The sequence below is a fragment of the Diceros bicornis genome, chromosome 21, assembly GCF_020826845.1.
Source record: "Diceros bicornis minor isolate mBicDic1 chromosome 21, mDicBic1.mat.cur, whole genome shotgun sequence".
Classification (NCBI taxonomy): domain Eukaryota; kingdom Metazoa; phylum Chordata; class Mammalia; order Perissodactyla; family Rhinocerotidae; genus Diceros; species Diceros bicornis.
The window spans coordinates 24,240,710-24,256,950 of record NC_080760.1 but is presented as its reverse complement, the minus strand read 5'-3'; the positions used below and the strand labels follow the sequence as shown (position 1 = coordinate 24,256,950).

Here is a 16,241-nt window from a genome sequence, read left to right as displayed (position 1 = left end):
AGTACATCCCTCAGGTGTTAGGAGCAGAGAAAAGGTAGAGTGCTTATCTGTGATACCTAGGAATTCAGCAGAAGCTATTCACTGGAAGAACCTTTTAAAATCTTAAGCTACAGTGAGTTTATCAATACCATTCTACAAAGTCTTTATTAGTTAGATCACAAGGTCTTAACATTTTCAGCACCATGGACCATTCTTGCAGTGAATGGATCCTTCTCAGAATGTTTTTTTGAAAATTTAAAATAAAATACAGGATTACAAAGAAAAATTATATTGAAATACAATTATCAAAACATTTTTTAAAAATTAGAGTTTTATATATACATACTTTAAATTGGCGATATAGTCATATATATTTATACTTCTTTAATAATACATTAAATAACAAGATCTACTGATGACTCTGATAATTATAATTTTGAAGTAGATGGAGATAAATAACATTCTGTGATATCTACAACAAATCTAAAGTGATCTGAAAATATCTGTGAGTTCTATTGGAGACAAAGTCACAGGTAAGCCTGGTGATACTCTATAGTTTGCTGCTTATATTCCTAACTTAAAAAAATGCTAGATTTCACAAAAAATTTTTATATCCAAGTTCACAGACCCCTTAGAACTCATAGTTCCCCCCAAAGTTCAATATTCTGTACAATGTAGGAAGGCTAGACATGCCTTTTAATCTTTGTTTTAAATACCTCCATAGTCCAACAATAAAAAAATGAACAACTCACTCAAAAAATGGGCAGAGGATATGAACAGACATTTTTCCAAAGAAGATATACAGATGGCCAAGAAGCACATGAAAACATGTTCAACATCACTGATTATTAGGGAAATGCAAATCAAAACTACAACAAGATATGACCTCACACCTGTCAGAATGATGATTATTAAAAAGGCAATAAATAACAAGTGTTGGAGAGGAAGTGGAGAAAAGGGAACTTTTGGGCATTCATTCAAAGAACATGAAAACACTAATTCAAAAGGATATATGCACCCCTATGTTCATCGCAGCATTACTCACAATAGCCAAGACTTGGAAGCAACCCAAGTGCCCATCAACGGATGAACGGATAAAGAAGATGTGGTATACATATACAATAGAACACTACTCAGCCATAAAAAAGAAAAAAATCATGCCATTTGTGCCAATACGGATGGACCTTGAGGGTATTATGCTAAGCTAAATAAGTCAGACAGAGAAAGACAAATACTGTATGATTTCACCCATATGTGGAAGATAAACAAATAAACACATAGATAAGGAGAACAGATTGGTGGTTACCAGAGGGTAGGGGTAGAGGGAGGGCAAAAGGGGTAAAGGGGCACATATGAATGGCGACAGATAAAAACTAGACTATTGGTGGTGAACACGATGCAGTCTATACAGAAGCTGAAATATAATAATGTACACCTGAAATTTACACAATGTTATAAACCAACGTGACCTCAATAAAATAATAAATAAATAAATACTTCCACAGAGGCATTTCATACCTTATGGGTAAACGCACAATGCCTGGTAGAATAGTTTTCATAGTAGCAAGGTTCTTCAGATCTTTGAGCTAAAATGTGCCACTTTGTAACTAACACTTAATAGCTCTGATTTGGCCTTTTGAAATAATACACAAAGCTGCCTCCTCTTCATTCTCATAGACTTTGAGATACTTGAAAACAGCTATCAAATTTTAGCATAAGTTTTTCTACTCTAATTAATGGATCTAATTCCTTAAACATCCATGAGGAAAGAATTTTTAGACTTCCTTTCTAAATTTCATATACCCCTCCTAAAACACAGGGATGAATCTCTAGCACTTGGGCAGATACTCAACAGATATTTTTTGAAGGATGGACCGACCAGTATAAAATACTGCAAAACAAGTGTATTTAATATACTATGATTACATTTTTACAAAACCTAAAATGGAATTAGATTTTAACAGTGGCATGACACTGTTTAATCATTAATATTTATTAACAAAGTTCTCAATCTTTTCATTTTATTATACAAATTAATAATTTTAGACTAGTCCTGTTGTCTCTGGTAGTTACTATATCTAAGTGTTTTGCATCATATATAAATTCATTTAGCACAATTAAATAAGTGATATTAACAAAAATATTAATGGATATTTATGAATACTTATTATATTTATGTGTCGTATGGACCATTTCCTTTCATTTTCAAATCATTCATATTAGGGATATACTATTGCCTTAATTTTTAAGGAAACTTATGCTTAGCCAAGTTCAGTAACTTGCCCAATGTGTAAGACGAAGCTGAGATGCAAATCCATGTTGCCAACACATGAACTGGTGAGCTTCACTGCAATACTGTACACCCTCCCTTTCAAATATTCTTCTAAGTGACTAATAAATGTGCAGAGGGAAAAAAAGCCAATGCAGGGCCATCAGAAGGCCTCTTGCAAGTTGGCACCAAGTTATCAACAAAGTTTGTGTATAACTGTTCAGTTACTGCCAAATCCAGTAGACAACATTATCTACTATGTAACACTATTATTCACAAAAACTATGTCAAGGTACAATGTCAAATGCTTTCCTTAAATGAAGATATACCTCGTTGAACAACATGATCTCTGAGGGTCCCTCAAAGTCTCAAATTCTACAACTCAGTATCTAGAGCAATCCCGATTTGTCAATGGAATCCTATTAAAAAGAATACATGAGATTAGTTTAGCAATTGCCAAAAGTATAGCACAGAAGAGTACACTCTTTTTAAAAAGATCAAAGTTGTTCAGAGGAATCATAATCAGACCTCATTATAACTTACAAACATATACATTATCCAAAGTATCATTATCTCTGTGTAGTTGGTTTTGACCGGTATTTATAGATTCTGATCCTTAATGCAGTGATTTTGAAGCTCATCTGAGTGCTTTCTGAAGCTTCTTTGAGCAATTTTGTTTTAGTCACTAGGGATGGAAAGGTCCTTAAAAATATGGAAGTAAAAACATCTATCTATGAAGTCTCAATTATGGCCCCAAATGTTCAAATGTGCAAAAGCAAAACACTGCTAGGACAAATGACCCAAAAAGGCTGACTTACAGTCATCTTTTTTTGTACAATATGATTAAATCTTATACAATATGATTTGTATATTATTATTATAAATCATTACCAAAAACTAATTAGCAACTCCAAACTCTCCATTTCCCTTCTTGCCTTGGCTTTATTGTGTTTTTGTGCCTTTGTGATTGAAAATATGTAGGAATGTTCTCTGATAACACATAGGTCAGGCATGGTAAGTTTGAGGAGGAAAAACCATATAGGGATAGAAATACCAACATTTATATTTATTTCATACAACAAATATAATATATAATTTAAAAGAAAATGTTTACTTTTAAAGCAATATATATTATGTTTTTTCATTCAATCCAATAGGTATGACGGATACCATTTACCTCCTATAAATTATTATGTTTACCCACCTCTCTCCCAGAATTTATTTAAATTTCACTTCTTAAGATCAAGAATTTGAGGCTCTTAAAACCAACCCCCAGAATAAAATAAGATACAAATAAAAAATAAAAATATCAGAGTGAAGAAAAACTGAAACAAAATTTTAAGCATTGTACTTGGGGCTTTGGCTCTGACTGAGCTTTTTAGCAGCTAGGTTAATAAAGCAAAGTGGGATAAATTTTTAAATTCTAATTATGGAAATGATGTTCCCATTCAGAACCTAGAAGAAAACTCTCAACCAATAATTTAACCATTTCTCATTTATAATGTTACAAATACAGGGATTTCTTCTATATAAAGAATTGATTTCCTAAAATTTACATATACACAAAGTCCTACTATAAAGTTCTATTTTTTCACATATTAACCATAAAATTGTGTTCTGACAATACCAAGGTATGATTATAAGAGCATCATTTAAAAAGTACATATTAAAAAACTCTAATTCCCTAATAAATTGCTAATATTTAAATTAAGTTTAAAAGCACCAAAGCTAAATTATATAATATATAGATGATATAATTTAGCTTTGGTGCTATATAAAGTATCTATATATATAGATGAAATATAATATATAATTTGTTATCTATATATATGGTATTTACAGTTATCTAACTATTATAATATGTAATGTATAAGCTTATGTTTACTATATAATAAAGTATATATATTTTAATATTAAAATTTTGGTTTAAAAGCATGAAAGTTAAAATTATAATTATGTATTTATTATACATAGCATATAAAATATATTTTATATATTTCAGTGATTTTAAACTTATTTTAAGTTTAAATATATAATATTATATACATATTTTTAGAGAGAGAGGGGAAGCGAGGAGGGGAGGTAGGGAAGGAGAGAGAGAGGCATGTTTGTGACTAGTTTAAGGACAGTATACATCAGAACAATTCTTGAAGTGTATGCAATATGTTACCTCTTCAAACTATCTTGATATTTCTAACTAAATTTTTTTCTAACTTCTTGCATGTCTGCTATTACTTTTAATTAACATCTGTTTTCAGGTATACAGGTATATAACTACAAGATGTCAATGAATTATGTGATTAGCAGGATTAAAATGGGGGGGGGGCTTATTTTACTAGATTTCACAAATACTCCCAAGCTCCCCAAACCTCTAAATTAGCATCATTCTTCTATATATCTTCTCAACTATAAGTGATTAAAATATTCACTAAATGTCTTTTAAAAAAATCTTATTTGACTAGAGTTATAAAATCTTCTAAAGTTCCCTTTTTCTTAGAAAATAAGGGAGATGAAATTCTATAATATAAATTCTATAAAATAAATTCTGTAATTTTCTTGTAATTTTATAACAGGCAATGTTATAGGTTGTGTCACTCAAGAAGATATGCTGAAGTCTTATCACCCAGTACCTCAGAATGTGACCTTATTTGGAAATAGAGTTTTTACAGATGAAATAAGTTAAGCTGAGGTCATACAGGAGGAGTAGGGTGGACCCTTAATCCAACATACTGGTTTCCTTAAATGAAGAGGAGACTACTAGGTGAAGACACAGACACACAGGGAGAAGACAGCCATGTGACTACAAATGCAGAAACTGGAGTGATCTAACAAGTCAAGGAATGCCAAGGACTGCAGGCAAACACCAGATGCCAGAAGAGGCAAGGAAGGATTCTCCCAGACAAGGAGCATGGCCCTGCCAACAGCTTGATTCCAGACTTCTGGCCCCTAGAACTCTGAGACAAATTTCTGGTTTAAACTCACCCATTTTGTGATCCTTTGTTATGGCAGCCCTAGGAAACTAATACAGGTAACTAATAATTTTTTAAGTTATATAAAGAGAAAAACAACATATTAAAAAGCCCAGAGAATCTTAAATATTGGGAGTAGAGGAATAAAGGAAAAGCAATACTTTTGTTTACCTTTTAATTATTTTAAACAATACTTCTGAACTATCTGCTATACTTTTATTTTTGCTTTGGTCAAGCAAAAATGTCCTACATTACTTCCACAGTTATTACAAACTTTCTACTTTCTACAATTTGTGACATCTATATTTTAATTTTAGATCACCTGTCTCAGTCACAGAGAATCTGTACTGCTAGTCGTCACCACTTCATCAATTAGGCAGTTCAAAATGTGGTTAAGAATGCCACACAAAATCTGCACATAGACTATCAGGGTTTAAACCTCAGTGCTATCACTCAATAACTATACGATCCTGTATAAATTAGTCACTCTCTTCTCTATGCCTTAGTTTCCTCATTAATATAAGTGCATAGTAAGCACTTTTTAAGTATAACAGTAGCTGTAGCAGTATAATCGCAGCCTATGCTTAAAAAGATGCTTTTAGCGTGCCCAACCTCTATTGCTACTTTATATGGTTTCCTCCTGTAAGACCTTCTGAGCCTTCCATAGAATCTCTTAATAGTATTTTTTTCAAAATTATATTTTCTTATCACCATGTATCTAATCCAATTAAGTACTCTATTTTTCTTATCATCTTTTAGATTTATTAGATAGTGTATACTAAAGAGTGTTTTATATTAAAGAGGATACAACTATCTGCATATTTCATCTTTCAGTTGAGTATATTAATATAAGCATAAATAAAACTATTTAAAATTATTTCATTTTTCCACATTACTTAAACATTTTTCGTCTGAATTTCATCCTGAATATATCACACTAGTGGCTTTAGCCTAAAATGGCATTAGTATGAGTAAATTTAGGTGCAGAAAGGAGAAACCAAGGGAGGTTAAAAAACCAAACAAACAAAAGGGTTCTATATTTATAAAAGGATGTTACATTTAAAGAATCTTACAAAAAGATAGTGCAAAGTAGCAGCTATTACTACACTCACTTATAATGATTAAATATTAAATATCTTTGGGTCTAATTATTTATTGAGCAATAGTAGTTTCTGAGTTATCAATCTCCAGCTATAAAGTGGTAATAAAGAACATGGGTTCTGGACCCAGACTACCCAGGTTGGAATTCTAACTCAACTACTAGCTAATTGAGTGACCTTAGACACAAATTACTTAACCTCTTTGCCTCAGTTTTCTCATCCATAAAATAAATACTGTATTGGTTAGCTACTGGAAGAAACAGATGGCACATCAAATTGAGTGATTTTAGGCAAGTTTAATAACAGGAATATTTACAGATGTATGCAGTGTATACAAAAATCTAGGGCAAACAACAATAGAGGCTTCATTATCATGTGTGGGCCTAAAGAGGTAAGGGGGAGAAACAGATGCCTAAACCTAGAGACAGAGCGGGCTCTGTAGCAAGGATTGTCTCGCAAGAGATGAGATGTTGAAGAATGTAGCCACTCTGGGGTGACCTTGTAGGAGGGAGCTAGGAGAATAAATACGCCCCTCCCCATCGTTTCCTCCTATCTTCTGCCAATGCTCTTGAAAGACGAAAACCAACAGAAGCAAAAGGTCAAGGGAGCCCATTAATGTAGTCTACTGCCCAAAGGAGGATAAAGAAGGGTGTAGAATGGATCTAGAGTGGAAAACAAAGACAGCCAGGCCAAGTGCTTATCTCATAAGTTTGAGGTTAAGAATAAATGATAATACTTTTAAAGTGCTTAGAATTATAATCAACACATAGTAAATTTTAGCAATTTATCATTTATATACTCTCACTTTGGTTCTACCTCCTCTCTGTTTCTTCATTAACATGTGAAGTAAAAAAGGGAAAATATTGTTAGACCCTGGAAATTCTCAAAGATAATATTATTATGTGAAAATAAACTATTTAAAAAACCACTGAGATCCTTTATGCAAAAAAATGTCAGGAACATAACATGTTAGCCTCATAGGTAAGCCACTACAAAGCTGAACATTCAGGAAACCTATCAGTGGTTAAGAGAAATATAAACTCTGACAACTTTTGGGAAAAACATATAATAATATTAATAAACATTATTTCAATTAATATAATACAAATATGAAGTATATCTAATTAAACATAAGATTCTTTCTTCTAAGGGACTTATATGTAGAATGGAAGACATAAATCCAATAATTGCAATACAGAGATATAAGCACTTGAGACACAGAGAGAGTTATATAGGGATGTTATCTTGGAGTCCAGTAATGAATATATTTCTAGGTAAAAAAAAAATGTACAACTAAAGTTTATAAAACGACTGTTCAAAAGAATTATTTCTAACTATTGCCCACAATCAGAAAGCAGGTGATGGCTATCATCTGAGCAGAGGGAACTTCAAGAACTCTTACGTTTCTTACCTCTTTCTCCTGGCTGCATCTCAGGGAGAAAGAATTTATTCATATGACTGGTCATATTAAAGATTACTTTCTGGGCCATCTTTGACAGCACCTGAGTCAGTACAGGTTAAAAGGTCATTCACGTGGCTTTATTATTCTCTCCTTCTCTCTCACCAACATGGCAAAAGTGAAGAAGAGAGCATTTGCATGCAGAAGGAGGCCTGGCCTTGTTGCTCCCTTGAGCTTCAGCACCCTCTTCTCTTTGATCTTATGTGTTTCAATAAAGCCAGTTGGTAGGCAGACTTGGGTTAAAACTAAGGGACAGAAAGGGCCCCACATGTTTCTAGTCAGGCTAGATACTAGCGTCTAGCTTTTCAATTCTGCTTTATAGTTTGAAACACAGCTAAATTAACCTAAGGGTACAATGCTCTCCTTTGTCACTGCCCCTTATGAGTACATCACTTTGTAAGTCCCATGGAAAATGGCATAGCCATGTGCAAAAAGGTATCCTTGCATCATCTGGTCCAGCAATACCTATCATTAGAACCTGACTTCAATTCTCATCAATGATGAGGATAAATGTAATATATTCCTTTCATGTGACTGCATTCTAAAGTAAAGTGTTGTCATATTTATACAAATAAGATATCCAACAAATAAACATTTGAAAAAGACCCTATTTCTCTCTCTCTTATACAAACACACACATACACACAAACAGAGAAGAAAGTCCCTGGGAAGAAGAAAAATAGTTATGAATAATATCATGTACTTTACTCCATGAAAGAAGTGGAACTAGTCTAATACTAGAGCTTAGAAACTAATAATGCCTAATAATGTGTAGGCAAATTAACATTAATAATTTGTTTTGTTACCAGTATGCTATTTGGTATCCTAAACTTTGAGTACAAATTGGGGCAGAGAAAAAAAGGATGTCTCCTAAAGTCAGCAGAGCAACACAGAAGAATCTCCCATAGGAGTTTAGCCATTTAATGGAGGAATAGCCTTTTACATGTAAACATAAATGTTAGGTCATTATGAAAATGGGAAATTATAATTATTAATTTACATAGAAAAGGCACAAAAATATAACTCCTTTCAGAGAGATTTTAATCAAAATTATTAAATAAAGTTTGGTTCTTCGAAATTCATTTGTAAAATGTAACATATAGAACATTCATTCCTTAAAAATGCTACATACATTAATCCATGACTAATTACTCAGAATTAATACTTAGAAGAACGACTAAGATGATAATAAATTATTTTTTAAAAGACGGTGTGCCAAAAGTGAACTCAGGAGTTCCAAGTAATATATAAATATTCACAGAAACTGAAATAAAAATCATATTGAACATGGACTTCCTATCATTATACTTTCAAGTTTGTTAGATAAAACTCCTTCCTTAGTTAAATTATTATATGGTATTTATAAGAGAGCTGACGAATATCTTTGGATCACCACCACCAACAACAGTAAGTCAATTTAAGCTGTCTGGTTTAATAAGAATGTTTCACTTTAAAAACTGGGATTTACAAATTTAAATAACAAAAAGGTAAAATTTTGTTTTAACCATAGTCAAACTAGGATTAAAAAAACATGATGATATATACATATGTAGTGAGATTTCTTCAAAGCTATCTTTAAACAAAAGTAGGGACACATACAGTGGTCTTATCAAATTCAGCCTCAGACGATGTTGGTGACAGAGGACTTATGGGGCTTAGAGATGGAGAACTCTCAACACTGGAGACATATTCAGGATCAGGAACATACAAAACCTGTAAGAAAATATTCACACAAAGATTCAGTAAAACTGAAATATTAAACAGATGGTGTTCTATAAGCAAGTACCATTAACCGTGACCTTCAGCAATAAACAGAATAGAAATCTTCAGATGAAAAGAATATTTATTACCATAATAATTCTACCAAAGTAAAAAGAAATGATATTTAAATCAATTTAGACAACTTGGATAATACATACTATCAGGGATAGGATGGGGAAACAATAATTCTCATATATTATGGGTGTTCCTCTTAAAGGACAATTTGGCAACAGCTAGCAAAATCTACAACGTACATATATTTTAAATCAGCAATTTTACTTCTAGGACTTTACTCTATAGAAATAACCACATATAAAGAAAGAGAGATACGTACAAGAGTGTTCCCTACAGCAGTGTTTACAATAGCAAAAGAGTAGAAACAGTCTGAAGCTTATTGTGCCTAAACTCAGTGCAAACTACACACACATGAAAAAGTCTGAGGGGCCGGCCCCGTGGCTTAGCAGTTAAGTGCGCGTGCTCCACTACTCGCGGCCCAGGTTTGGATCCTGGGGGCGCACTGACGCACCGCTTGTCCGGCCATGCTGAGGCGGCATCCCACATACAGCAACTAGAAGGATGTGCAACTATGACATACAACTATCTACTGGGGCCTGGGGGAGAAAAAGGGGAAAAAAAAAAAAAAGGAGGAAGATTGGCAATAGATGTTAGCTCAGGGCTGGTCTTCCTCAGCAAAAAGAGGAGGAGTGGCATGGATGTTAGCTCAGGGCTGATCTTCCTCACCAGAAAAAAAAAAGAAAAAGGCTGAGATCAAGCTGTGCTTCAGGAGAACACTTCCAAGAATCAAAGTTAACTTAAAAAAAAAAGGCTAGAAAATTTCTGGGAGGGGATACAAATTGGTAACTGTGGTTGCTTCTGGAAAGGAAATTGTAAGTCTGAGATAGGATAACTTACCTTTAAAAATGAATTTTTTATCATGTGCATGTACTGCTTTGAATATTTTAAACAGCTCTTTAAAACTATATTTGAAAAGACAATTCACAACTCTTTTCAATAGGTATTAAGAAAAATTCATACGGATATAAGTGACCATTAATTTTCTCTTCCAGAGCTAATATGATTTGTTCAAAGCATGCAGAAAATTACTGTTCTTAAGTTTTCCATATTATTAACTATACTGCAATGGATACTTTCTGTCTTGCTACTTAACGCTTCTAAACACCAATGCATTAAAAAAAGATACCTGTCCAGTAACAACTGCTCGGGAGAATAACTTATTCAATTGAACAAGTTCGTTGGGCGTTGTATCAAATTTCAGGGCTATACTATTCAAAGAATCCCTTGATTCAACCTGTTTAAAAGAAAAGATAAATTATTTTAATCTGTTAAAACAGAAAAGCTAAACTATAAGGTTTAATGATCATTAATATGTCTATGGACTAATTTACATTTGATTAATAAGTGGCATTTTCATCTTTGGAGACAAAATAACTTGAGAAATTTTGTGTTCTGTTAGCAAATGGTCTCAAACTACTATGATACAGAGTATATGCTTTATCACAAGACATCACAATTACATGTGGGCCTCTACTTCAAGCAATTTCAAAATACAAAATATAATTTACAAAACACAAACAAGTGCTTTTTATTTTACAAAGGCTTTAAAACAATACACTATTCTTTTAAATAGTTTCTAAAACATGTAACTTCTAGAAACATACAATTTTATTTTAACAAAGTATGCCTGTATCAAACTTAAAATGCTATTTCTAATGATCTTTATGTATATATTCTGCCATTTAAATGTATAAATCAGAAAACATATTTGAACCAAAGTTGAGCAATCGGTTTCTGAATCATTAGTAAATTTTAATAATCATATTTACAGAAATCTTAAGTCATGGGATTTTGCCAGCTATCCTGAAAGAAAAAGTCATTTGATCAGTCAATATACTCCTTTGGAGTCCTCTATACAGCATAAAGACATTATAAGAGCCCTGTAGAGAATAAAATTAAGTGCAATTAAGTGGTTTTAGTGCACAAGGCATTTATAATCTAGTTGGAAAATAAGACACAAAAGATTATATAAAAGGTGAAAATCAATTTAAATAAAACAACAAAGTTCTGAGTATGGAAGGAGCACCATATTTGCTCCAAATCGTTCAGGAGAGTCTTTATAGAAAAGATTTAAAGCTAGATTTTGAAAAAGCGGTAGGAATTTGAGAAGTAGAGAGAAGGAAAAAAAACATTCGAAGTGAACAGAACTGTCATGTTAGGAGACCGACAAGCACAAAACTCACTTGTGGGATACTGTCTCTTCCTCCTAAACCATCCAGAGTACATTCATGCATTTAGGATTTTAGGAAGGCGAGAAACTAGAGTTAAATCTCAAAAAAGGATGAGATTGAAAGGGCATTTAGAATTAGGCTACAGAAGAATTTAAAAGTCAGAAAAAGTAGATATGTATGTGGGTATAAAAAAGTAGTAAATATATATATAATGGTTTTGTAAAACCAAACTTATGCCAAATACATGGGTTAATAATCTAGTTTTGCTTCCTTACTTCTGTGCAAACTTCCCCATCTAAGCAATGAGATGATTTACCACCTACCTTTTTGAGGTAATATGTGTAAAAGCCCTCTGTAAACAAATCTTATTTTGCAGTAACATCTGTAAGTCTACAAGTACTTTCATATTAATCACCATATATTTTATCCTCACAATGATCCTATTAGGTGACGTGATGACGGTAATAAAAAACACCAATAGTTATAAAGCAAGGAAGTTACACAGCCCAAGAGGCATCTTAGATTATTAGCAACAGCTCTAGGATTAATGAGACGAGAGAATGGATGCAGAAAAACCAAGGTAATGCTACTGCAGTAGATCAGGTTTAAGGTAATAAAAATATAAAGAAAGAGATTAAGGTATAAGATTTTTAAGTAAGACTCAAGAGAAAACACTCATGGATTGAATGAAGTTATGATGATGGTAGTAACAGTAGTAGTAGGTCAGGGGAGCAAATGTTAATAAGCAAGTGATGCTGAATCCACAAATTCTAAGGTGGATGAATAACAGACTTAAAGGGAAATGAAAACAAGAAAATCCAGCACTGGACAAGGATGGAGGAAGAACTGGTAAGAAGTTTGTTATAACTTGTTAAATATGAAGTGATAGTAGGAAATTTAAGCATCTAGAAAGGTAGGAATAGAAAAAAGCTTGGGTCTCACTCCATATTATTTATACAGTAAAGTTCTTAAGCTCTCCAAGTAATAGAATGTAAATGGAAAAGTGAAAAGAAACAAGAGAACACTCACATTTGGAATCAAGAAGAGTAGAGCAGCCAACAAAGGAGATGGAGGATACAGCCAAAATGATAGCAATAATACCAGGGCAATGAATCATAATGATAGCAAAATGGAGTACAATTAGTTTCAAAAATAAACAGAGAAAGGAGGAGAGGATATAGTCAAAGAAACAACAGCTAACAATTTTCCAGAATCTGTGAATGACATGATTCCTTAACTGAAAACAATATAAGCAAGATAGATAAAAATTTGTCTGAATCTAGACTTATCATAGTGGAACTGCATAACTGTAAAGACAAGGAGGAAAATTCAAGAAAAATGTAAAAAAAATAAAGACTGCCTAGAAATGAAGAAAAATAAAAAGGCAACAGAGGGACATAAAACAACATATTACTATACTCAAAGTGCTGACAGAAAGTAACTGTCAACCTAATAATCTACAGACAGCTCAACTACCAGGAATGAGGGTGCAATGAAGACTTTTCAGACATCGCCTGATTATCCATTCACAGATCCTCACTAAGAGAACTATTAAAGGACCTTAAGATGAAGGCAAGTAAAACCAGAAAGAAGGAACAAGGAGCAGGACGCAACAACAAAGAAAGGGCACTGGGTTTGATAACTAAAAAATCATTAGTGACCTTGGAGAAAGCTCTTTCAGTAGAAAAGTATAGGGATATTAAATTAACTAATAAGAAAATGATAATGTATAGTATTTTCAAGGTCTACTTTTGATTCCTACTAAAAGTGATTTTACAATTAAAAACAGTATGTGTGTGTGCCTATATATACACATATGTATACATACATATGATTTTAACTTTAAAACTACCTAAAGTACAAGCTAATTTATATCATATTTAGGTGCTCTGGAAATACATTTAAGCTACATCATAAATATTTTAGAATAAACAAATTTTGCAAGTACAGTGTGATAGTAAAAGTTTTATTTTAATATAGGGAAATGTATATTTTCCTAAACACAAAAATCATGTTATATAAATATTTTATATGAAGATTTTACAAATTATAATAAGAATAGAATATAAGACAATAATATCTTACTCAGTTTTAGAAATACATTCGTTTCTTTTAGGATTTGGCACAGGGAATATAACAAAGGATTAAAAAAATAAAGTCTATACAAAGACCTGCTAGATGATGTTTTATAACATTTTTGGTCAATACTTGATTATTTCCCAGAGGTCATTTATAACACTAAGAAAAAAAAATAATTTCAAGTTTCAATTAACTGTCCTCCCAAAATAATGGTCTTTAATTTGAATTTAATTTTGCTACAGATAACACAAGTTTTATTGAATTACAATAAAAAATTGGCAAGCTCTTGAACTCAAAACCAACTTAACTTTTACCACTCACAATCACATGATTACACGTGTAGATGACATCTCACGCCTCATGCCTATAATCTTATGCCTTAATAATAAACACTAATGAATACATCAAATTACATTACCCAATATTTTACTGTTTGAACTTATTTTCTCAATTTCTCAATCATGCAGAGAAGGTACAAGCATACTAAATTTAAATTTATAATATGCTTTAAGAAGAGATTCTTTTGATAGCAGTAAATCTAATTCTACCCTAAACTATGTAGTTCCTAACCTTTTCAAAATACTTAGAATCTCGAATTGTCAATTATACAGTACATGAAAATAAAGTGTAACTCAAGGCTTTGAAAATTTGTTCAATTTTAAGGATTCATGGAAAATAATCAAGATTCACATCAAGACTGTTTCATGATGACACAAATGCATAAATTGTTTAAAATTGCTATTTTCTTAATACAAGTTATATTATAAAAACATTAGAAAAACATAAAATAATAACAAAATTAAGATCAGCTAAAAAATTGCTTTATAACCTGTTAACATTATCTAAACAAACAATACATACATTTTATAAAATAAACAGTATACTGTAGACTAAAGTCCATTTCTTATTTTAATTTTTCACAGTAACTGGAAGTGTGAAAAGCTGACTGTGGGGAGATTTGAGGACACAATATAGGAAAAACCTCCATTTTCAGAGCTAAAGAAACTTAGCTATAAATCAGTGCAAATAATCTAATGTGAGAGATTATTCTGTAATATTAATATCAACTTATTTTTTAAATATTCTGTATGCCATTTTCATTATCATTAGCACTGCTGGGAATATAATGAAGATCACATGTCTAAAATAGTAAATATTTTCCTAAAAGCCTGATCTAATAAAAATTATTGTAGCACAGGAACTTTGACTCCAGGTAAATTATCATCTATATTAAGATAAATTTGCTGGAGTAACTATCTTTGTACCACACTCAATAAAACTTCTCTTCAAGAAAAAAGAATCCTAAAATAAAATTAAGAACTTAAGTATTATTATTAACAAAATAGTTATCAAAAGTGAAGTACAGATTTTTAAAATAAGGCAATTAATAACCCTTGTCTTATTTATAGTGTAAACAAAGAATGTCTTCAATAAGACTACTGCAAAGATAAATCAGCTTTTTTAAAAGCAAATAACTTACAGTATACTCAATAGTCCCTTTAGGTTTCTGAAAAGACATTCGTCTCCCATCTTTCTTGTCTAGGGTCTTCTTTTGGCCAGTGTCTGAAAAAACAATGAGGTAAAATTCCTATTAAATTCATTTTCCTTTCAAAAAGGAAAGCAAGTCAAGGATTGCTATACAGAGCTCATTGGGCAGATATCTACTAGTCACTAGTAACACAGTTTGTTCCCTGGGATTGTATGCTCTAAAAAACAACCAACTCTCAAAAAAAAGGAAACGTACTTCCTCCCTGCTTGCTTTAGCAACTGACCAGTATGAAACACTATAACAACTGGGAGTCAATTCAAAATATAAGTAACCATCAGCAGAAAGGAAGTTATTAAAAACTAAATTATGGATTATTTCTTTCAACACATCTAACCCAATTATAATAAACTATATTTGAAGATAGATATTATTATTATTATTATTATTATTATTATTAACCAAACCAAGTCTGAAAAATGTATCAGCAGTCCTCACAGGCGAAAATATCTCTATTTCTACAACCATAGTTAAAGACAGAATCTTCTCTATGGAATTATTTTAAATCATTAAATTCCATATTTATATACCATTAAGTAAATTAAGATATGCTTTCATATATAAACACACTTTTGTGCATTTCATCCCAAATAAGGTGCCAACTTTATTTTTCACTTGCTTACCAAGACATTTCACTTGAACATGTCATTATCATTAAGATTACAGTATCTGTTTCAGTTTCAATTTTGCATTAGTGTTAACCTTCTCATCTATGGTTCATGTAACAATGATTGCACTGAATTGAAAAAATACCACTCCTACTTAAACAGTTTAAAATGATTAAAATCAATCTCTAAAAAACTAAAACTGGGGCCAGCCCAGTGGCATAGTGG

At 31.9% G+C, this 16,241-nt stretch overlaps 1 protein-coding gene across 7 annotated transcripts in view; it reads right to left on the bottom strand.

Annotated features, from left to right (window-relative positions):
• Positions 1-16,241, bottom strand: part of OXR1 (oxidation resistance 1) — a 437,591-nt gene that overhangs the window by 53,085 nt on the left and 368,265 nt on the right. For all 7 annotated transcript variants that reach the window (XM_058564776.1, XM_058564781.1, XM_058564778.1 and 4 more), the window contains 3 exons: positions 15,343-15,425; positions 10,739-10,846; positions 9,376-9,489 (listed from right to left, as the gene is read on the bottom strand). In XM_058564776.1, coding sequence (XP_058420759.1) covers positions 9,376-9,489; positions 10,739-10,846; positions 15,343-15,425 — 305 coding nt within the window. The remainder of the gene's footprint in view (positions 1-9,375; positions 9,490-10,738; positions 10,847-15,342; positions 15,426-16,241) is intronic.